We start from the raw sequence: 22392 nt of genomic DNA, 5'->3' as shown, positions 1-22392 counted from the left end.
CCCAAAAAATTATAAAAGGATAGGTTCTCCTTTGAATAGGTTACACCCATGTTTAGGGTGCAGCACATGACATGTTCAAATAGTCCCCCTCTCACCCCTTGATTCCATCTTCAACAGTGGGCAGGAGTTCTCCCCACACCTCCTGTCATTTCAAAATGAGTGTGGTTGTGTGGGTCCCTGCCGGCGCACTCACATCATTCATGCACAGGAATCTGTGAATGAAGGAACTACAAGTCCCCGTCTGCCACCATGGCAGATAGCTTGTAGTTCCCCATGGACTACAAGGGCCCTTATAAGCACCCTCTTGGTCTATTGATCCCTTCTCCAGTTTTCAAGCAGAAAAGACGCACAGAGGTATAGACTAGAAATCTGGAGCGTCTGCAGGAGCCTGGCACAGCACCTGTGGTCCACCGATTGTAGGTGCAATGTCCTGCAGGCTCCTGTAAAATAAATGCACTTTTTTCCCCCTGCAAAAAATTTGCATTTTAATTTTATTTTTTTTAAAAGGTGAACTCCGCCTTTAAACAGTGTTTTCAGTACTGCCGGGTTCTCCAATGAGTCTACAGAACACATCCATCTATAACATAAGGGGGAGATATTCTATAGCCTATAGGGGAACTGGGTAGCACAGACAACATTACTTGAGATTTTAGTGCAGGGAGCGTATACAGAAGGTTACTGTATTTCTGGAAGAAACAGGTGTTTTTTTTTACTGCAACTGTAAAGAGATAAAGAACATCGAATTGTAAGGCTTCATTTCCATGGACGTTTTTACAGCCACTTTTCTGAGTGTTTTTTGCAGCTAAAAACAGCTCTCCGTTTTAGTCTATGGCCTGATGCCCACCATGACGTTTTTGAGCTGTAGATGGCTGAGCCGTTTTTAAGCTGCAAAAAAATCCAGGACTAGTGCGTTCTAAAGCTCCAGCGTTAGAGCTGTAAAAACGCCAGACATTAAAAAACGCGCAAAAACGCTACCGTTTTTTTTTAAAGCTGTAAAAAAGGCTAAAAAATGTGGCTGTAAAAACATCCATGGAAATGAAGCCTTAAGAGCAAAGATGCACTGAACACTATTTTTTTTTTTTTTTTGCACAGACTTGCACTTTAATGCATGCATTTTGGACATGTAGGGTCTGTGGAACAACTGCATTTAGAGAATAAGATGATAGAAAGAAAAAAAAGCCACTAGGAAAATGCTTCTACACAGACTCAAGTCAAAAAAGAAACCAGATGAGATTAAAAAAAAAAAAAAAAAAAAAAAGCTGTGAAAACGTTTTCAGCCAAGTCCAAAGCATTTTGGAAAGTAGTGTCACATGGTATTAAAAAAATAAAGAATAAAAAAAAAAAAAAAAAAACTCATCCCAATGAATCTTTCCAGTGGGAGAAAAAAAATAAAAAAGTCATTTACTAATCTGTTAAACATTTTACCTGCGCCTGCTGTGTGGAAGAGTGTGTGTCGTGTTCCAGCTCTGGAGGAGAATCATCGCTGTCTGACTCTGTTCCTGATCCTGCCAAAAATTCAAATAATCATAATTAGACTTCTATTATAACAGATGAAGAATTGGGACTCATTACTGCAACAAACCTATAAAAGGAGGTAAAAGCTTAGTTAGGTTAAACTGCCAAAATAATCTACATTTCAAGTATCACACATAAGCAAAAATAAATTCAAATAGCCTGGACAGATGCACTTGGTGGCATTTACCCGCACTCTTGAAACTTTCACATATCCAACTTCACTGTGCAGATGTAAATGTCCATATTCCATGCAAGTGACATAAAACATACAACCTTAAACAAAAGACAAAACTGCTTTTGGTGCAACACCTGGATCACAATAATAGAATACTAAAGAATCAAGTGTGTTTCACCAGTTTATCAAACGTCACAATTTAGTCTTTCTATAAACAGATTAGAAACTTATTGATGCTAGAGAACTTGGAAGCAGAATTGCAATTTAATTAAGCACAGAATTTTATAAAATTAACAGTAGCGGCCAAGCTTTGTTATAGCATGCCGAACAGAATAATAATAAAAAAAAAATAATAAACGATAGTGCCACTGTGAAGAAGTACTGTTTATTTGCACACACCATCCACTAGACAAAAGAACAGGGTGCACACCAGGCTAATGTGGACAAAACTAGCAGACATTTCTGGAGACATCAGGCAAGACGGCCTATAACACAACTCAAGATAACCTACACTAACATCTATCTATTCACAGTAGTTATTTTTGGGCTGCCGTATAAAAAAAAAAAAAAAAAAAAAAATTAAAAAAGCTAAGAAATCTTTGCCTCAAGTGAAATTGCAGTTCCTGGGAAACAAAACCATGAATCTCACTGGCTGCTTTAGGAAATTGCTTCCCATGTCTGCAGATTTCCTTGCTCTAGATTTTATGCGCCAGCCCTTAAGCGTTCCAATAAATGTTAGAAACAGAAAAACTGGGTTGTTTTCCTTCCAGGGTATAGCAAGCCTATATTAATAGAGAGGGTTCTCAGACTTCACCTACAAAATTTAAGGGATCGCTCGCCTGAAAAAAATTTGACTTCACACAAAATGGACCATGGATAACCATTGTATTTCATAAAAGGTCTGTTGTCTCAATGCTCAATAGCTAATCCTGCATTCAAATACAAGAGCTTAATAAAAAAAAAAAAAAAAAAAAAAAAAAATTGTCCGCTTACACAAACTTCTCAAAAAAAAAAAAAAATGCAACTTCATACATTTTGCAACTTAAAGTATAAGAGAACTTTAAAAGTGTTCACCCAGCTGTATTCTTAGTCGTTGGGTAAAAAAAAAAAAAAAAAGAAAAAAAAAAAAAAAGGAGAAAAAAAAAGAAACCACATACCCCACAAGCATGATCACTGTCTGGACTAAACAGGTCAAAAAGTGTTACTAAACCCACAAAAGTTAAAAATCAGTCTGTATATGCAATAAAGCATGCTCGTTATACTCTGTGAAAGCCAAGGGGTTAATCCTCTGCATTGTGTAAAAAGGCTGTACTGCGATCCTCCCCCTCTTCCACTGTCCCCAGTCCGTCTGCTGATAGTACAGAGCCTTTGGGGCACTCTGCACATGCTCAGTTTGGTGTGCATTGCTAGAGTTTTTTTTTTGTGGGAATGTGCATGTGATCGGCACAGTGCCAAACAGCAATATCAAGAAACAGGGTCAGGTGTCATGGCGCCTCATAAGACAGTCAGGAGAATTAAAACTCCTACAAGCTTTAACTGGTGCTCAGCTGAACACTGATAGTCACAAGACTGATATATACTGCCAATGAAAAAAGGTATTAAGCAGTTTATATTTACTAAATTGATTGCATTTCCATATTCTGTATACTGTGGGAGACCAGATATAGTGAATGCAGGGTCCTGGGTTTAGAAACACTTTAAAGAATACAGTTTTTCCCCCCCATATTCTGTAGTCTATGCATAGAAACCCACACATGCCCCAACAGAGCATAGTGGTGATATTTCAAGCATGCCCTCAGAACTATGACCATGGAAGAGAGTGTGCATACCACAAAGAAGTCTGGACAATAATTAAGCGTATGAAGTGTTATATCCATATATTTTCTTCAGTAAATCTGATTGTAAGGCCCTTGAGAATTGGAAGGAAAACTCATTTTTGCCATATCTACTTCACGTCATCTTAAATTTAAAATGGAAAGAAAACCACCCATATTTCTAAAACAAAAAAATCCACACTGTTAGTAATATTTTAATGGCATTAAGCCCAACACCATGCACTGCAACAGTTCTAGAAAACACCAGGTATAATACCCTTGTCATTCTTCAGCACGGGCTCCTTCAGAGGAGGGGCTACAGGAAGTTTGGGAGGAGCGATGTTTACCACAACAGGTTGGAAGACCGTCTCCTCAGCAGGAATTAGGGGTGGCATTTCCTCATCTTCAGCAGGGGGTGCAGGTGGGAGAGTTTTGGAGGCAAGGGGAGAAATAGGAACAGAGGACACAGGCTCTAAAGAAGGCAAAGCAGCAGGAAGGGTTAGCTCTTTGGCAGGACTTGCCGTATCTAGCTCTGGAGTGGGCTGCGTAGGAGAGGAAACACTCTCAGCTTTAGTAGCTAGAAGTGGAGAAGAAGACACATTAGAAGAAGCAGAAAATGAATGATTAGTAGATAGGGTCAAATCATTGCTGATAACAGGTGCAGCAGAAGCAGGCATGAGTAAAGAGGTGGTGCAAACCATGAGTAGCGAGTCAGACTTAACGGTGTCATTAAGAGAAGACTTCAGTGAAATACTAGCAGGCAGTGAAATACCGGAGTCGGCATGCTTTGGCTCAAAATGGTAAGTGCTTGCATTGGGAACATCATGCAGGATTAAATTAGTGGTATGAAAGTGAACTAGTTCTTGTTCATCAGATATAAGAGCAGATTTTATTGGTAGAACCTTAGAGCTTGCTTCTTTTATATCCTCCACTGATGCAATCTCGCTCTGCTCAGAGACTTTGTAGTCAGCAGCAAGAGCATCCACAGTTGACATGACAGCTTCAGAGTCAGTGGCCAGAGCTTCAACATCTTCAGAGGCAGCGGCCAGGTCGTCGTCCTCGGTGGCTTCAGAATCTGCAGCAGCTGGTGCCGCCTCGGTGGCTTCAGAATCCGCAACCAAAGCAGCTGGTGCCGCCTCGGTGGCTTCAGAATCCGCAACCAAAGCAGCTGCCGCCTCGGTGGCTTCAGAATCGGCAACCAAAGCAGCTGCCGCCTCGGTGGCTTCAGAATCGGCAACCAAAGCAGCTGCCGCCTCGGTGGCTTCAGAATCGGCAACCAAAGCAGCTGCCGCCTCGGTGGCTTCAGAATCGGCAACCAAAGCAGCTGCCGCCTCGGTGGCTTCAGAATCCGCAACCAAAGCAGCTGCCGCCTCGGTGGCTTCAGAATCCGCAACCAAAGCAGCTGCCGCCTCGGTGGCTTCAGAATCCGCAACCCAAGTTGCTGCCTCAGTGGCTTCAGAGTAAGCAGCTGGAGCCAACTCCTCTGTGGCTTCAGAATCCGCAACTAAAGCTCCCCCCTCAGTGGCTTCTGAGTCAGCAGCAGCTGGAGCCATCTCCTCAGCAGTTTTAGAGTCAGGAGCTGCTTTCTCGGCAGCTTCAGAGTCAGCAGCTAGAGCTACCTCCTCAGCGGCTTCAGAGTCGGCAGCTGGAGCCTCCCTCTCAGCAGCCTCAGAGCCAGTGGCCAGGGCAATTTCAACAACTTTAGAATCTGCAGCCTGAGCTCCTTCAGCAGCATCCGAGTTGGCAGCCTGAGCCTCTTCCTCATCAGCTTTAAAGTCTGTGGCCAGAGTCACTTCTTGTGCAGCTTCGGAATCAGTAGCTAGAGCCACCTCCTTGGCAGCTTCAGAATTGGAGGAAAACACTTCCTTTCGAGTTGATGCAGCGGTTTTAGAGTAAACAGCCAGGGCCACTTTTTCCTCAGTCAACATGTCAGCATCAGGGTTATCAGCTGGTGCAGTCTCCTCTGCAGCTTCTAAGTCAGCAGCTGGAGCCTCCTCACTGGTCTGCGCAGGGACTTTATAGCCAGAGGTCAGAGGCTCATCATTCAGTGAGGCAGCTTTATAGTTGGCAGCCAGGGCATCTGCCACAGTTGAAGCGGCAGCCCGAGCCTTTTCCTCCATCAGGGTGGCAGCTTCAGAGTAGGAAGCCATAGCCTTATCAGTTGGCACAGCAGCCACAAATTCCTTCTCTGAGCATGTAGCAGGTTCAGGGTCGACAGTTGAAGCCTCCTCCATGGCCATCACAGCAAATTCAGCATTGGAATCTGCCACACCACTAGCTTCTGAGGTGGCTTTGACTGTCAAGTCAACAGTAGGAGTCACATCTTTGGTTAGTGAGCTAGCTTTTAAGTTGGCAGCCTGTGCATTCTCTTTAGTAAGCGTCACAACCCCAGAGTTGGCAGCAGATTCCTTTTCTGTTGGAATAGAGCTAATAAGTCCTTTCCCTGCCGGTTTCTCAGCTTCAGAAAAGGCAGCTGTTAACTCTATTGGCACTTTGGCGTCAGAGTTTGCAATGGAAGTTAGCTCCTTTGTTAGTACATTGGTTACAGAGCCAGCAGAAAGTACCATTGATACATTGGCTTCTGTGTCAATCATAGGGTTGTCTGCTGCTTTAAAGGCAGGATCAGGTGTCTCAACATTTTTAGTTGGTTCTTTGGCAGCATAATCGGCAGCAAGTTTGTCTTCAGACACCACACTTAAAACCTTAATTTCAGAGTCATCAAGCAGTGCTACCTCCTCTGCTGGTTTTGTAGATTCAGAATCTGCAACAGGCATCCCTTCTGCTGGAATATCCTGAGAGCTAGATTCAGCATCAGGTTTTAAATCAGAAGCCCCACCTTCAGTGCAGACTACAGGTATGTCCTCCAAAATAAATGCACTGGTTATGGCAGCTTGCAGCTCTTCAGTTGACACACGAGCCTCACAATGTTGCATATACATTTCTAAAGGTGAATTATCCAAGGTCACAGAGTTTACAGGAAGCTTAGTTTCAGATGGTAATGGGAAAGCAGATTTTGGTACTTCTCCCTCATATGGTATTACCGATTCATCTAGAGGCATTTTTTCTTCCACACACACTTCTTCTGGTATCTTATATTCCACCACAAGATCATCTTTAGACAGCATCTGTACGGCTGCAGGCAACTTATCAGCTAACTGTGGAGCTACCTCAAATTTGAAATCAAGCACATGTTCAGGAAGAGGATTCAATCTGGCTTCCACCATTACTTCTATAGGAGAAGCTCCTGAAGTGACAAACGTATTAACTTCTTGCAGATGCGAAGTCTCAGTTATGTCAAATTCAGGACTGGGTGCATCAATTACATCAGGGTCTCTGCTACCAAGGCATGTATCCGATAGATTAGAAAACAATTCATGTGCATTAATCCAATTACTTTTATCATCTACAGCAACTTCATCCAAATGCATACTGACTTCAGGGTTGACTTCAAAACTCTTTTTGAAGATCCAGTTTGTTTTCATCTCTGGTGGCAAGCCCTCTTCAGTTACTAAAGCATTTAGAATTAAATGCTTGGAGTGAGATCCTGAAATTGAGTTAGTTGATACATTTCCAAGAGCTTTTGCCTTATTTTGCGGGATCTTAATTTCTTCAGTATCATCAGGACTGGCTTTGGAATGGTCACATTCCACTTTTACTTCCAGACAACTAGCTGCATCTGTAATACAAGGCTGTTCCAAGTCACTGGCCACATCTGCTGGCAGAATTACCTCTGACTCTGAGGTTTCTGGAGGTAGAACTACAGTGTATTCAGGAGAAATAAAGGGAACTACTACACATGCCACACACAAATCATCAAATTCTTGATGGATGAGGTTAGAGGCAAGCAGTGCAGACGGACTTTCCACCTCAGGCTGGCCTACAGCACTATCAACTACATCAGCTTTAAAATCCAGTGGAAATAGAAAGTCACGTTAATAAAGCGCAAGATCAAATTCATAAGCAGAGAAAAAAAATTGGGGAAGAAAAGTTATGTCCATGCAAAACATGACAAAAAAACACAAGTTACAGTTGTCTGGGTTTTGTTTGAAGTGTACCTTCTAGGTTAATCACTACTGAAATAAGTGACATCTTTGTAGCAAAGTTAAATAAAAGACTTTCAGAAGACAACTGCATTTTTACATAATTTTAAGACATTTCATGCCCTCTGATAATTTAGAACACACAGCTAAATTTAAAGTTCACCCCTACAAAATAAACCAACACTGGTTCCCCAATGTTCTCCCTGATCTCCATCAGTGCTTCTAGCCCAAACAGATTCCGATTGGTTGGCGCTGGTCATGTGCGCCCCCCTGGAGGGGGTCTAGCATTCATTCACCTTTACATTTTTTTTCTATTAAAAGGGTGCACTAACCCTTTAACAAATCTTTAGTAAGCAACTTACAGAAATCCTCTCAAGGGAAATGCATAATATTTTTGTATCCCTTCCCTCCATCAGTGGTCTCCAAACTGATACGAGACACTATTCTGACACCGACATTGGAGCACCATTTCTCCCACTGACACCACTAATGGGGCAATATTTCTCCCCCTAATACCATATGTCCCACTGATGCCAAGAAAATCCCCCCCCCCCCCCCCGTCACTTGCCAAAGTCAGGCCCGCCAAGAGTCTGAAAGACAATAAACTGACCCTTTGTTTATAAAGTTTGGAGACCCCTGCTCTATATTATGGCTAAATTACAGTTGCTTTTTACCGAATGTCCCAAACCCCCCCACCAGCCCACCCCCGTGGACTAAGCGATATAAAGAGCAACAGTTGCCAGTAAATAAAATATCTTGGAGAGCGGTCACAATAAAATTACACATTCTGTGTGGAAACTTTATTATGCTCTATTTTTGAACAAGTAGATTGACTAAGGTTGTAAAAAAGGGGAGGTACAAATGATTGTTTCCCAGAATTTTTTTTAAATCATTTGTACTTATTCTGTGAAAAGGTGGAGAGGACAACTTTACATATGAAATATATAATTACACAGATTAAGTATGTCCTTAAGAACAAATACATTTTAGCCTGACACAAGGGGATCTGCAACATGTTCCTGTTTTAGGTCAGTCACTGAGCTGTTCCTTCCTATTTATCACTGCAATAAGAACTTTTTTTATACCACTGCACACTACACTGTAGAGCAGAGGTCGTAACTTGTCATATTAGTATTTACTATCTATACAACATGCAGGTAACTAGAAATGCCATCAACATTAAGGTGAGAAAGCATCTATAAACCAAACTGCACAGAATGTGCATTAGTGGGGGAGGGGGGAAGAATCACACCACACAAAACAATGCAGATGATACCTGAAGACTGCACATCAGAAACGGGGACCTTGGTTTCTGTAAAAATCAACAGAATAAATGAAAAAATGGAGTTGGAACCAAGACAAGTTTTTATGGGGGGGGGGGGGGGGGGGTTCACACATGATAGCCAACCAGAAAAGGCTACAACAGAAGAATATAGATTTGACATCTCTGAACGTGCTCTATAGTACCAATAGCGTACTACCATTTTTCAAATAAAAACGCAGCTGAAAACTTGACTTGGTTATGCAGCACTGTACTCATATTAATTTAACTTTTTTCTTTTTGACAGCTCTTGCTTTGCTGGTATTTAATAACCATTTTATTTTTTCCTTTGTAAAGACACACTAAACATCCTATTTGGTTATAAAACTCTTATATAAAATGCTAAGACATTACAAGAACCCTCAAAATAATACGTGGAAAAGGTCTTTCTTTCGCCATTATTTTGGAAATGAACAAACATGCTGGGATTGAGATGGTTTAGGTGCGCTTAGTATTTAAAACATCACCTAATAGGTCAGCGCGGTCCATAAGCCTGAGAGAAACATTTTATACTGGAATGTGGAGTAATAAAACTTGTACATGGATTTCTCCTCCGCTTACCTATATGCTGCCACTGTAACCTCTACCTTTCCCGGCTTCACCTTTAACTGAAAAATCCTTGTACACCTTTAATATTAGGCCACTGCTCCAGTCTTAAGATCTGAATTTATAATATTGAAGAAACGTGCAAAAGGTTTCTTTTTTTTCTTTTTTTTTTAACCTAGACGTCCCTTATGAGGACCCTCGGCTTAGGAACATATCCTTTTAGCCCATGTAAATCATTTTTTTTACAATCTGACTTCTTGAAATATGTGATCCCTTATCCAAAATGGTATTCATGTTTCTGGGCTATTTTTACTTGCTACACCTCTTGATAGGCTTACCTTAAAATTCAATACAAGTGTTGTAAACATGTAGTTACTTTAGTCTAGTCCCATTAGCCATTTCTTTTTTTTGCACTTAATTTTTTGTACTACATTTTGTTTTTATAATCTCACGCTTTCAGATGTCAGTCCTTTCTCTATAATGGATGCGGTGTCTGCTTTTTATAATGTGTATACAAGTTTGAATAATTTATAAAATAAATAAAATAGTAACAGTAACTCCTAAGTGGCTTATAAATATTGGAGATTCCCAAAGCACATTGAAGGCAGGCTGGTGCGAGTGATCTATAGGTGCCACATTGCCTTTTTTTTTGGTACCTAAAGAGCATGACCATGGCTTGATGTGGTATATGAACACAATAATTTGTGTAATTAAATAGAATTGCCTGGATTATTATACCTGGCATTTGAGGTGCAGCAAGTTAGTGTGTGCCATATATAAAAATGCATGCTCCAATGGGAGAAGCATGGATACTAATAACCCAATAGTTCATTTAGTTGCTGGCTCTTGCCATTTCAAGGCTTTCTGGGCCCATTATCAGCACCAGCAAATACAACAACTTTACTCATGTCACTTGCAAAAAAAAAAAAAACGTAACTCCAATGAGCAAAATTATAAAAGCAGCCAATCTGACATTCACTGGATTTTTTGTGGCAAAAGGCATCATACAATAATTTCAGGAACTAGTGTAACCCTCTTGATCAATTTTTGAGAAGTAGATTAGATTACTCTATGATTTTGCAGCTGCAGTAAAACAGCTCACTAATGCAGTTAATGGCTTTTATATTATTCAGGAAATAATAAAGTAACACATTAAAAAAAAAAAAAAGATCAAAGCCAGGGGGAAATTATGAAACTGCCACGTCAACCATCAGTGTGAGAATTTGACATATTTATTGTGACTAAAAATCTGAATATATTTCTGCAGGTACAACGCTCACAGATTGATCTCCAAGATAAACAATGCCCAGTGTAAAAACATAAAAAATAGGCAATGGTGGCCAAATAAAACCTTAAGCCCAGTGTCACAGCAAAAAAAAAAATCTAACACCATATAAAATGTGAACACATCTACAATGCACATATAAAGTCACACAGTCAATACCTGCAGCTTTGATGTCAGCAACAGGCACTTTAGTGGTTGGCTTCTTCTTTGAAGCTAGAGCAAAGAAACATGATCACTAAGTGGACCAAACAACTAAACCTGAGCTGTATGGATGCAATATAGACTTAAAACCTAATCCTATAAAGTATCTGCCTACAAGACACTCGTGCAATTACAATTTATGTGCTTGTGAAAATGATCATTGTATTTATTGTAGAACTGCTGTTTGGCACTGGCATATAATTTGCCATGTATAGTACTTTAAAGCATCATTTTGTAAGGACTATACCTGCAGTTTTAACTTCACTGGCTGGTTTCTTTAAAGCTGCAACAAAACAGAATCATAACCCCTCTGCATTAACAGAACCGTTCATTTCTATATATTGCACATGGGCATAGTATTACATTGCCACTTCAAAGCCATGCAATATATATAATACCTGGAGCTTTAGATTCATTAATGGGCTTCACAGTTGTCTCAGGCAAAGTAGGCACTTTCTTTGGAGCTAAACAAAAACAACTTTGCTAAATGTGGGGGCAGAAGAGAAGCAAGCATACAAAACCAGAAGCAGGTGCTTCATCCATATAGCAGTTACATAACTTGTGACTTTGTTATTTTAATATTTTCATACTGCAGAAATATAAACCAAAAAGGGGTATTCTTGGTAACAAGCACCACATAACCCCAAGGCCTCATGCATACAATGAGAATATGAAAATATGTTTTCCCGGGGCTGTACTCCTAGAAATACTTGAAACTTGTGTTTGGGAAATACATTGTAACCCCCGATGCACAGAAGCATTATCATTTACAACAGAAAAACCTCTAAAGCCTCATACACACGATCGGACTTCCATCTGAAGGGCGTTATCCCTGAATTTGTTCTGCATACAGACAGCAGAACATTTTCAGCCAACATTCACAAAACAACGTGTTTTTTCAGCTCTTTAGTGCCACCCTTTGGGCAACTTCTGCTAATGTTATCTGATGGTTAGCACTGGTTTGGAGCCTGCGTGTTTGTACTTTGGATTTTAGTCCGACGGACTTGTGTACACACAATCGGATAATCCAACGGAACACATTTGGAAATTCCGACAATTGCCCGATGGGGCATACAGACGGTCAGCTTATCCGACAAAACACGTCCATCGGACAATTGTTATCGGAATATCAGATGGTGTGTACGGGCCTTTACTTTGGGTGTTAGCATGCAACGGATGTGTTGAATCCTAAAATATATTACATAAATTAGGGTTGTCCCTGTACCGATACCAGTATCGGGACCGATACCGAGTATTTGCGGGAGTACCTGTACTCCCGCAAATACCCCCGATGCCTAAATAGAATACTTGCCCCCCCCCCCCGCATATCGCAAATCCGCCGCTGCCGCGTTAATCACCGTGCGGCGAACATTACAGGCACATTTAGTTTGAATAGTTGTTTTGCCCGCCGTGCATAGACACTCCCCCTTGGACGGATCTGTCCAATCCTGAGCAAGGGGGAGTGTCCTTTACACGGCGTGGCAGGGAAAACAGCTATTCAAACGAAAGCTGCCTGTAATGTTCGCCGCACAGTGATTAACGCGGCGGCATCATCAGGTGGGGGGGGGGGGGACATGGCTGCATATATGGGGGGGGGGGGGACATGGCTGCATATATATGGGGGGGGGGGGACATGGCTGCATATAGGGGGGGGGGCATGGCTTTGTGGCACCGCACTGATTCCCAAAAATAGTTTCTGTACTACTTTTGGCAACTCTGGGTGCAATTTCAATAGATAGCTGTGCAAAAACCCGCACAGCTCTGAAATCGCCCAGCTCTGAAATCGCCCCCGAAGTCGGGACTGACATGCAGGTATGAAATTGTGCAAGTTTTTTCCTGCTGCTCCTAGATGCACTTGTTTTGTTTTTTTCATGTCCCTAAATGCCTGGAACAAAGGATTCCATGCAGGGGCATTCAGGAGGCAGGAGCAGCTGGAAAAAAAAAATGTCCAGTGTTCGTGAGGCCAAAGTTGGTCATACACTTAATTCCTTCATCCTGCTTGTTTGTGTGGATGGAAGAATCTGTTAATTAGTTCAATCACAAATTACAAAGTTTACGGACAGTTTAAAGATTACCCTTTGGGGGAAATGCACATTTTTGAAGTAAAAAAAAAATGCCTGCAGCTGCTGGAACAAGTTACATGTTCCACCATAAAAACATGGGTGTAACATGTTGGAAAAGGAGAACGTATCCTTTAAAGCCAGGTTCTTCGATACATTTTCACTTCATGCCAATTTTGAATGCAAAGCGCATTTTTATTATTCTGTTGGCCAATCACTGTGCATGAAAATGCACAGAAAACCAGACATGCCTCAAAATACCAATGCAGGACACAGATGTAAACAATTTTTACTAAGTTCAACAATGAGGATTTTTCAAAAATGAAGCAGTCAGAAACTAAAGCAGTTGTGCGTGGCAACCAGCTTCTACTTTTAGTTTTTAAAGTCTAAGCCCAGGTTCACACTGTTCTGCTGAACTCGCACGATTTCACTCCCACTGGCATTCCCGATTTCGGTCGCGATTTCAGAGACATCTGTGCAGGTTTCTAAAGCAACGCCTGGATAAAATACCATTCTTTTCAAGGCTTTATATTATGACTGCTGTGTACTCATAGGGAACCAGTCAGAATACAAATATCGACACTGGCAATTGCTGACAAAATAAAAACATATACTTTTCCGTCGTCATCCTTCATTGGACACCGAGCAAGAAGCATGCGCATTTCAGGCATCCCAGTGATGTATGGAAGCAGACAATAGTCGTTTTTTCCAGTTATCTTTTAATACAGTGAAACCTCGGATTGCGAGTAACGTGGCCAACGAGCGTTTTTTTTTTAAATCCTGACTCAGTTTGCGAGTGTTGTCTCGTAAAACGAGCAGGATTCAAGCCACAGCAGTGTGCAGTACCGCATTTGGCCAGAGGTGCGGGGGCACTGGAGCCGAGTGAAAATACTCAGTTCCCAAGCCTTTTTTTTAAATCAGAAAAGTGTTTATTTATTCTTTTGAAAAAGGAACACAGTAGCAGTACAGAATACCAGGAATGTACAGCATTAATTGGTGACAAAAAGGAAACAAGGCCATTCAGGGTACAGAATTGGTAAAACATATAACCAAGAAACAGTACATATTCTCAATGGCAGTACTAAAGCAGCCGAGCCTTTTTTAGTTCAGCTGAGCTGTTCCAGAGTATTTGCGAGGCTCTCCGGCACCCCCTCCCCACCTCTGGCCACATGTGGTATTGCATACCATAGAAGTCAATGCAGAATTATTTTAGTTTCCATTGACTTCTATTACGAGCATTCTCCTGGAACGGATTATGCTCGTAATCCAAGGCATGCTAAGAAATTGGCCTTTCAAACAAATTTAAAAATAGAATACATGAAATGCAGTTCAATATATTCTCCCTATTTTCAAAGATTAATATTACAGATAGGATACCTGGAGAGCTGGGCTCAGAAGCAGTCAGGGCAGAGACTTCGGATGGTTCAGCCTTTGTCACTGGAGGTAAAATTTAAATTGAATTTTACATTCCATTAAATAAAGTCAATGAGAACAAAATATCTGCCCAGCTTGCCTATGGAATTCTACAGAATATGCATGCCTGAGCTAGGCATTCTAGAAGGCTTGGTACTCTTGCAAAAATACACCCTCCTATATAAAAACAAAATAAGGGGTCTACATTCTAAAGGGCAACTTTACTGCCCTTTAGACCTTATGGGGGTGGGGGGGGGAACTCTAACCCTGTGAGAGTAAAAAATGGCCGTGTAAGCCGTGTCACCATCTGCCAGCTTAAAAGGGGGTTGTAAAGGTTCGCCTTTTATTTTCTAAATAGGTTCCTTTAAGCTAGTGCATTGTTGGTTCACTTAGCTTTTCCTTTGATTTCCCTTCTAAATGTTTTTTTTCTTTGTTTGAATTTCTCACTTCCTGTTACTCCTCAGTAAGCTTTCCACCATCATCCGAGCGGTGGAAAGTCATTTAGAACAGCTTACTGAACACCTTACTGAGGAACAGGAAGTGAGAAATTCAGTCAAAGAATTTGGCACTGCGTCGCTTTAACTGACAATTGCGCGGTCGTGTGACGTGGCTCCCAAAGAAAATTGGCGTCCTTTTTTCCCCACAAATAGAGCTCTCTTTTGGTGGTATTTGATCACCTCTGCGGTTTTTAGTTTTTGCGCTATAAACAAAAATAGAGCGACAATTTTGAAAAAACAAAATGAATATTTTTTTTACTTGTTGCTGTAATAAATATCCCCCAAAAATATATAAAAAAACAATTTTTTTTCTCCTCAGTTTAGGCCGATCTTCTACCTATTTTTCGTTAAAAAATAAATAAATCGCAATAAGCATTTGATTGGTTTGCGCAAAAGTTATAGCGTTTACAACATAGGGGGTATTTTTATGGCATTTTTATTAATATTTTTTTTTTTTTTACTAGTAATGGTGGCGATCAGCGATTTTTTTCGGTACTGCGACATTATGGCGGGCACTTTTGACACATTTTTGGGACCATTGGCATTTTTATAGCGATTAGTGCTATAAACATGCATTGGATTACTATAAAAAATGGCAGTGAAGGGGTTAACACTTGGGGGCGGGGAAGGGGTTAAGTATGTCCCTGGGTGTGTTCTTACTGTGGGGGGGGGGGGGGCGGCCTCACTAGGGGAAATTACTGATCTTCTGTTCATACATTGTATGAACAGAAGATCAGCATTTCCCCCCCTGACAGGACTGGGAGCTGTGTGTTTACACACACAGCTCCCGGTCCCCGCTCTGTAATGAGCGATCGCCGGACACGCGCACGGGGGCGAGCGCGCCCCTGGTAGCCTGCGAGAGAGCCGACGTAGATTGACGGGCTCTGGCGCAGGAGAGCCGACCTGCTGCCGTAAAATGACGGCGGCAAGCAGTTAAAGGAACCTATTTAGAAAATAAAATACAAACCTTTACAACCCCTTTCAGGAGAATGGTTGTTACGTGAATAAGCAGCCTTTAACATGAGCGGAAACCCTTAGCGGAAAAACTAAACTACAGTGGCTGCAAAAGGTCAACTTCAGGTACTTACACCACTTCCATAAAAAGATATTCTATAATCATTTGTGTCCTTTATATCTGCCTGCAGTTCAATTAAAGTTCAGCCACCCTACCTAATGAATGGTAAGGTGTTCTTGTGTTTAGCGAGAGAGAAAAAAATAAGGATAAAAGTCGTCATGTACATATGAAAATCAGCAAATACCAAAACTAGAATCTTAAGATATTACAGAGGATATACCTGGAATTTTGGCTTCATTGGCTGGGGTCTTTGATGCTGCAGCAAAATAAGAGCACAACTGACTACCACAAACCAAATTCAGTGGAAGAAAAAATATTGCACATTGATGCACTAAGAAATCCCCACAGCACAACCATGCAGTAAATACCTGCAGCTTTAGATTCAGCAATAGGTTCTACAGATGCCTCAGTCGCAGTGTTTGGAGCTAAAGAAACAAAGCTTTACTTAGGAAGACCATAACTGCACAAAAACTGAAGCTAGAATAGCATTTAATTGTATAAAAACTGGCACTGCATTATCTTAGAAACATTTCATACAACATTACAGGCACTCAGATTTCCATAGCAAAGGGCTTTGCACATGTCGCCTCTGCAGTTTCCAAAATGTGCTTAGTATCGCAGCAGACAAGCTTGCTCTCACTCAAGTGAAATACAGTTTCCTACATGAACACTGTCCCAGCACACCTTCTGTTCTCAAACTGATAAACTTTGGTTAGCAGTTATACAGCACAAGATGAGCTTTGCTTAATCACATCTTCCAAGTCAGTAGAGTAAATGTAGGCTGTGGTGATAAGCATTGCTCTGCCAGTACTGGAACAGTATGAAATGCCTCTGCAGGAATACATCCAATCCATCAAAGTGCAAAAGCTTCACCAGAAAGACAAGAATTGCACAATACTTGGAGCTTCAGTAACAGGAATTTTGTTTAAAAAAAAAGTCCCCTGTCTTACAGCAGAGGTCCGTCCACGCCTTTAAAAATTAAAGGTCATACTGTAGCTGCTGACTTTTTAACATTAGGACACTTAGACCCCATTCACATCTAGGCGTTTTTACGCCTGTAGCGCTACGCCTCTGCCGCCAGAGGGCTGGAAATACATGTCCCTCTATGGAGATGGTTCACATCTCCACGCCGAACGCCGGACGCCTGTCGCCTGCTGCGTGAAAAAAGGTCCCGGACCTTTTTTTCAGGCGTCTTCGAGCGTTCGGCTAGGAGATGGCAATCATCTCCATAGAGGGGGTCAATCTGGGACACATCTAGGCGGACAATACCCGCGTTTTGTCGCCGCAAATCGCGGTACAAAACGCCGCTATTTTTACCGCGATTTGCGGCGACAAAACGCCGCGATTTCGTCCGTCTAGATGTGAATGCAGCCCTGGAGTCCAGCGATGTTTACATCGGCTGGTTGGGTGCTGCCACCACCACTGCGGGTAAGGGAACCTAGCAGTGTAGGCCTTTTGACTTCATGGTCGGGTCCTCACTGTGCTGCACTCTCTCACTGGCATGGCAGAAGGGGAGGGAGGCTTAGCTGCTGGCGCAATTTGCCAGCACAAACCCCCCCCCCCCCCCCAAAAGGTACAAAATGTGGCACCAGAGGGGGTGGGGGGGATAAGAGAAAACAGATAAGCCAGGGTTTGACAAATTTGCTTGGAATCAAGGAGCCAGCTAAAAAAAGTTAGGAGCCACAAAACGCGCCCGTCCCGCCAAGCTTGCGCGCAGAAGCGAACACATACGTGAGTAGCGCCTGCATATGTAAACTGTATTCAAACCACACATTTGAGGTATCGCCACGATCGTTAGAGCGAGAGCAATAATTCTAGCTCTAAACCTCCTCTGTAACTCAAAACATGCAACTTGGAGAATGTTTTTAAACGTCGCCTATGGAGATTTTAAAGGGTAAAAGTCTGTCGGCATTCCACGAGCGGACGCAATTTTGAAGCTTGACATGTTGGGTATCAATTTACTTGGCGTAACCATATCTTTCACAATATTAAAAAAAAAAATTGGCATCACTTTGTTTTTTTTTAATAAAAAAAAAATAAGACAAGTGTATCTTTTCCCAAAAAAGTGCGCTTGTAAGACCGCTGCGCAAATACGGTGCGACAGAAAGTATTGCAACGATCGCCATTTTATTCTCTAGGGTGTTAAAATAAAATATACATTATGTTTGTGGGTTCTAATTAGAGGGAAGGAGATGGCAGTGAAAACAGTAAAAACACACACATTAGAACTGCTGTTTTACTTGTAATGCCAACGGCCACCACCAGATGGTGCCAGGTCACAGAAGGCAGCTTGGGCCTTCACAAGGCTGCAAAGCCACGGCCTAAATTACCTGCCGTCGCGGGCCCGCATGTCACCACCGCACGATCGCGACAGCGGTAATTGAGGCCGCGGCTTTGCGTCCTTCTAGGCCGCGGCCTCAATTACAGGTGAGCGCCAGGTCACAATTTCTTGTCGCAATTGTGATCTGGCGCCCGGATGTTATCAAGGCCTGAGATAAGCGGAAGTTCCACTTTAAGTGCTAGACCAGTGGTTTTCAATTTTTGGTTTAAGATTTTAAATATTACCTTGGGGAGATGCAGACTAGAATACAATCACTGAGCAGCAAATGTATTTCAGTTATCTTGCAAACCTGCCCTGTTAGTGGGTCCTGAGGACAGGAGTTGAGAACCACTGCACAAAAATATTTATTTTGCATCATTCAACATCTTATGCTACATTAAGATTTGAGCTTCTAAATAACCCAAGTAGGACTGTCATCGGTATATGATACATTCACTGCTACCATAATATTTACACCAAGGTTTTCTCAAGTACTAAACATGGGAGTTCTAAATTCACCAACTGGTTTCATTGTAGCTACATTAGAATAAAAGCAAGCCTAAACATACTGCTTGTCAAAGCCATTAACGAAGTGTGAAAAGCTAAGCATTTGTAAGTACCAGGCAACTAAGTGGTACAGTAACAGATCACCATAGTACAGCCATGCAGTGAACCAAAACAAAAACCCTGCAGCTTTAAATTCAGTATTGGGTCCCCGCAGTTGCCTTAGGCTAGGTTCACACTATGCCATTTACCCCAAAGTCCGCAGCATCCCATTCATTTGAATATGTTGCTGTACCTACAAAAAAATGCTGGAAAACACACAGAATTATTGGCGCCTCTGCCAACAGCAAAGTATTTTTCATGTGGTAAATTGTGCGATTACAGGTAGTATCGTACCCGTGTATAGCATGAACCTAGCCTAAATGCAAGGGGTTGCCGTCTTACAAGCTAAACAAAACCAGTTACACTTATTAGGTAAGATTTACAAAGAGCTGGGTAGTGAGATACCAGTACTACTCCTTGCTGGGGTTTTCTCAATCAAGACAAAAAAAAAAATTTCACTCACTTTACAGCCACAATTCTACATTACAGAAAAAGAAATCAAATTTCTTCACAAATTGGAGCTCTTTGTAAAAGTCTTCCAGCGTGCGCGGGGAAAAAGTCAGACCACAAATATAGAAAGCGGGTTCAACATTTGCCAAGTTTGCGCATACATGACTTATACAATGTAGTCAAGCGCAATGGTCAGGCAGCCACAATACCTGAGGCTTTGGTTTTGCCAACAAAAGTTTTAGCGCCATCGACGGGTGCAGGCTTCTTCTTTCTAGCTAAATAGGTACAGATGTTCATATTGATTCTTTCATAGGACATTTGTTACATAGAACTGCAAAGTATCAGTTGATGTTCTCCATACCTTGAGCTTTGGAAGTAGCAGCAGGAAATTTAGGGCCACTTTCAGCTGGCAATTTTGTTTTTGAGTCTACATGAAAGAAGTTTATTTTCAATACTTTAGGAATAGGCCCAACATGCACACAAGTCTTTCCACCACACCGGGGCACATTTGTTCTCAGTCAATTCAGAAATAAAACAAAAGCAAAGTACACTCGACCTTTTCTAGAAGAAATAATGCTCATGCACACCATAAAGCAACCAGAGCCTCCACCAAAACATTCCTGGGACCTGTAGCCACTGAGTGAAGCAACCTATTAGAATATGCAGCTGTATGAGATTATGTGCTCGGGGTTTCTTAAAGTATACACACAGACGTATGCTCAGAACATGGCCCGTCTGTACTTTCCCCCTAGTGCATAACAGGACATGATACAGCCGCATCTTTCAATCACCATCCATGGGTGGCTGTACACAGCAGCTGCAAGTCCAAGGAATGTCTTTTTAGGAGGCTCTGGTCCTGTACAGCCTCTGTGTGCCCATATACAGGCTGCCACTGCTGATCTCCTGAAAATGGTAATCCACATGCCTATACCAAGTTAGTGACTCAAATTAACCAAGCTAGAGGGTCAGTATTAAAGCCAGGCAACTACCACTTTACAGGACCAAAGATCCACAACAGGTTTCAATTAACAAAGTAACATGCAAAAAAATAAAAAAAAAAGTTAAACTTTGCCATTCACACTGCATTTAAAATTCACAATAGAAAGTGGAATGGAAATGCAGTCCAAACATCCATGTGTATACACAAATATCTGAGGTGATGACCAATCAATACCTGGAGCTTCAGTAACTGCAACAAGGGTGGGCAGGGCCTCTGTCTTTGAAGCTAAACAGACCACCAACTCTACTGCATTATACATTTATGCTTATAACACAGAAAACTAGGATGAAGGCACATTAGTGTGCTGAAACCAGTAAGACAGCAATGCAATACCTGGAGATTCAGTAACTGCAGCATTGGTAGCTGGGGCCTCTTTCTTTGATGCTAAACAAAAATAAGACCAATTATTATACTGCATCCTACAATTGCATCCACACTACAACGTTGAAAACAAAATCAGTTTAGTTTGCTTAAACCAATGGGACACAACCATGAACTAGAGCTTCAGTAACTGCAGCATTGATGGCTGGGGTCTACACAAAAACAGGACTATTTATTCCATTGTGTAATGCAATCATGTCCAAACTATAAACGCACAGCGAAAACAAAGAGTACATTTATACCAGGTGCAGCAGGACTGCGTTGAGTGGCTATTCCAGTGCAGTCCCACTCCACCCCCACTTTATAAAAAGGCAAAAATGCCTGGTCTCTGGGGTGGTTGGCTCACACGACTGCCTTGGTTTTTTCCAGCACAGTGCAGTCACCACGCGTTGGTCCATAGAACTTTATGGATTGTCACACTGACACTGTAAAAAAAAATCAATCATGCAAAGAAAAAGAACAGTGGTATGCACCAGGATTGGCACATCAGCGCTGCTTTGCAACACAGATCAGCCGCTACATTACAACTGATGTGAAGGGACCCTAAATGAGATTAGGCTTCATGTATCCTATCAGCTCCTAAACCTGGCGTTTTTTTGCCAAAGCCCTAAACTCCACTCCATAAAAGCCTGTGTGTCCATGTACACATAGGCTTTTATCAGATTTTAGAAGCTGCTGCCGTTAGAGGTTCAATGTTCTCCTGAATGTAGAAGAATCACGATCGGGATAAGGACCTTTTGACCGCAGGAAAACGCAGAGTGCAGCAAAATCGCAGTGTGATTTTTTTCCACTGCAAATGACGGCAAAGTGTACATGAAGCCTTAGTCTACTTAAACCAGTGGCAGACAGCCAAGCATTTAATATCTGGAGCTTAAGTAACTGCAGCATTGATGACTGGAGCCGCTTTCTTTGGCGCTAAACAAAAAGACCACTTAAGCTGTCTAAAAATGAATTGAAACTTCAATCCATTTATGGACTAGCGGCTTGTATGCAAGTCGATTAATCATCCAGTGAACAACCAGCCTGTCGGGTCTTTCGTGAACATTCATTGCCTCCAGCTATAGCTGGCAGTAGCGATCACTGTATTCCACTGGCTGGAAGGCTCCCTATAGCAGAATACAATAGCGCGCACACACACACACACACACACACACAACTGTGTATGCAATACAGCAGATAACAGTGAACACTAAAAAACAGATTAGTGTGCTGAAACCAATGAAAGTCAACCATACAATACCTGGAGGTTCAGTAACTGTAGCACTGGTGGTCTCTTTCTTTGGTGCTAAACAAAAAAAAGACCACTTACTTTATGGCATTATGCAGCTATGGTTAAACTACTTGGCACTTAAAAAAAAAAAAAAAAAGTGAAAACTAAAGCTGGCCATACACAATACATTTTTGGATGAACATTTGTACAATTCTCAGAACATTCGATAACTTGATGAATATTGCTTGAAAATAATACTTTAACATTTAAATTTAAAACTTGCTTTTAACTTTCGATTTTAGAGTGAACTACAGCCAACACTGAATTCACTGTTAGAAATTCAACCCACGCCTTTAAAATTCTCATCACTGAAAACAGACAAAGATTTAATACCAAGACGGGTACCTGGCAGTGGGACTAGAACCTTTTTAAGTGCTGAAACCAGTGGGAGAAAGCCATGCAATTAATAACTGGATCTTCAGT

General features: G+C 41.7%; 1 protein-coding gene across 49 annotated transcripts in view; it reads right to left on the bottom strand.

Moving 5' to 3' along the window:
* The window catches only part of NACA (nascent polypeptide associated complex subunit alpha), a 45771-nt gene that overhangs the window by 7809 nt on the left and 15570 nt on the right, over positions 1-22392 (bottom strand). For 9 of the 49 annotated variants that reach the window (XR_005747394.1, XR_005747395.1, XR_005747399.1 and 6 more), the window contains 5 exons: positions 21940-21984; positions 20652-20702; positions 19680-19745; positions 8821-8856; positions 1426-1505 (listed from right to left, as the gene is read on the bottom strand). Coding sequence is in view for 41 of the 49 variants with exons in the window: in XM_040341000.1 (XP_040196934.1) it covers positions 1426-1505; positions 8821-8856; positions 19680-19745; positions 20652-20702; positions 21940-21984 (278 nt within the window). In the remaining 8 variants the exon portion in view is untranslated. Of the gene's footprint in view, positions 1-1425; positions 1506-3781; positions 4082-8820; positions 8857-10855; positions 10910-11144; positions 11181-11295; positions 11362-14334; positions 14395-16162; positions 16199-16310; positions 16368-19527; positions 19594-19679; positions 19746-20651; positions 20703-21939; positions 21985-22392 lie in introns of all 49 variants that reach the window. The other 40 variants (XM_040341006.1, XM_040341012.1, XM_040341018.1 and 37 more) reach the window with 26 other exon arrangements.

The sequence above is a fragment of the Rana temporaria genome, chromosome 2 (assembly GCF_905171775.1).
Source record: "Rana temporaria chromosome 2, aRanTem1.1, whole genome shotgun sequence".
In the NCBI taxonomy this organism is placed as follows: Eukaryota; Metazoa; Chordata; class Amphibia; order Anura; family Ranidae; genus Rana; species Rana temporaria.
The sequence above is the reverse complement of the archived record's forward strand: the minus strand, read 5'-3'. Positions and strand labels throughout refer to the sequence as shown.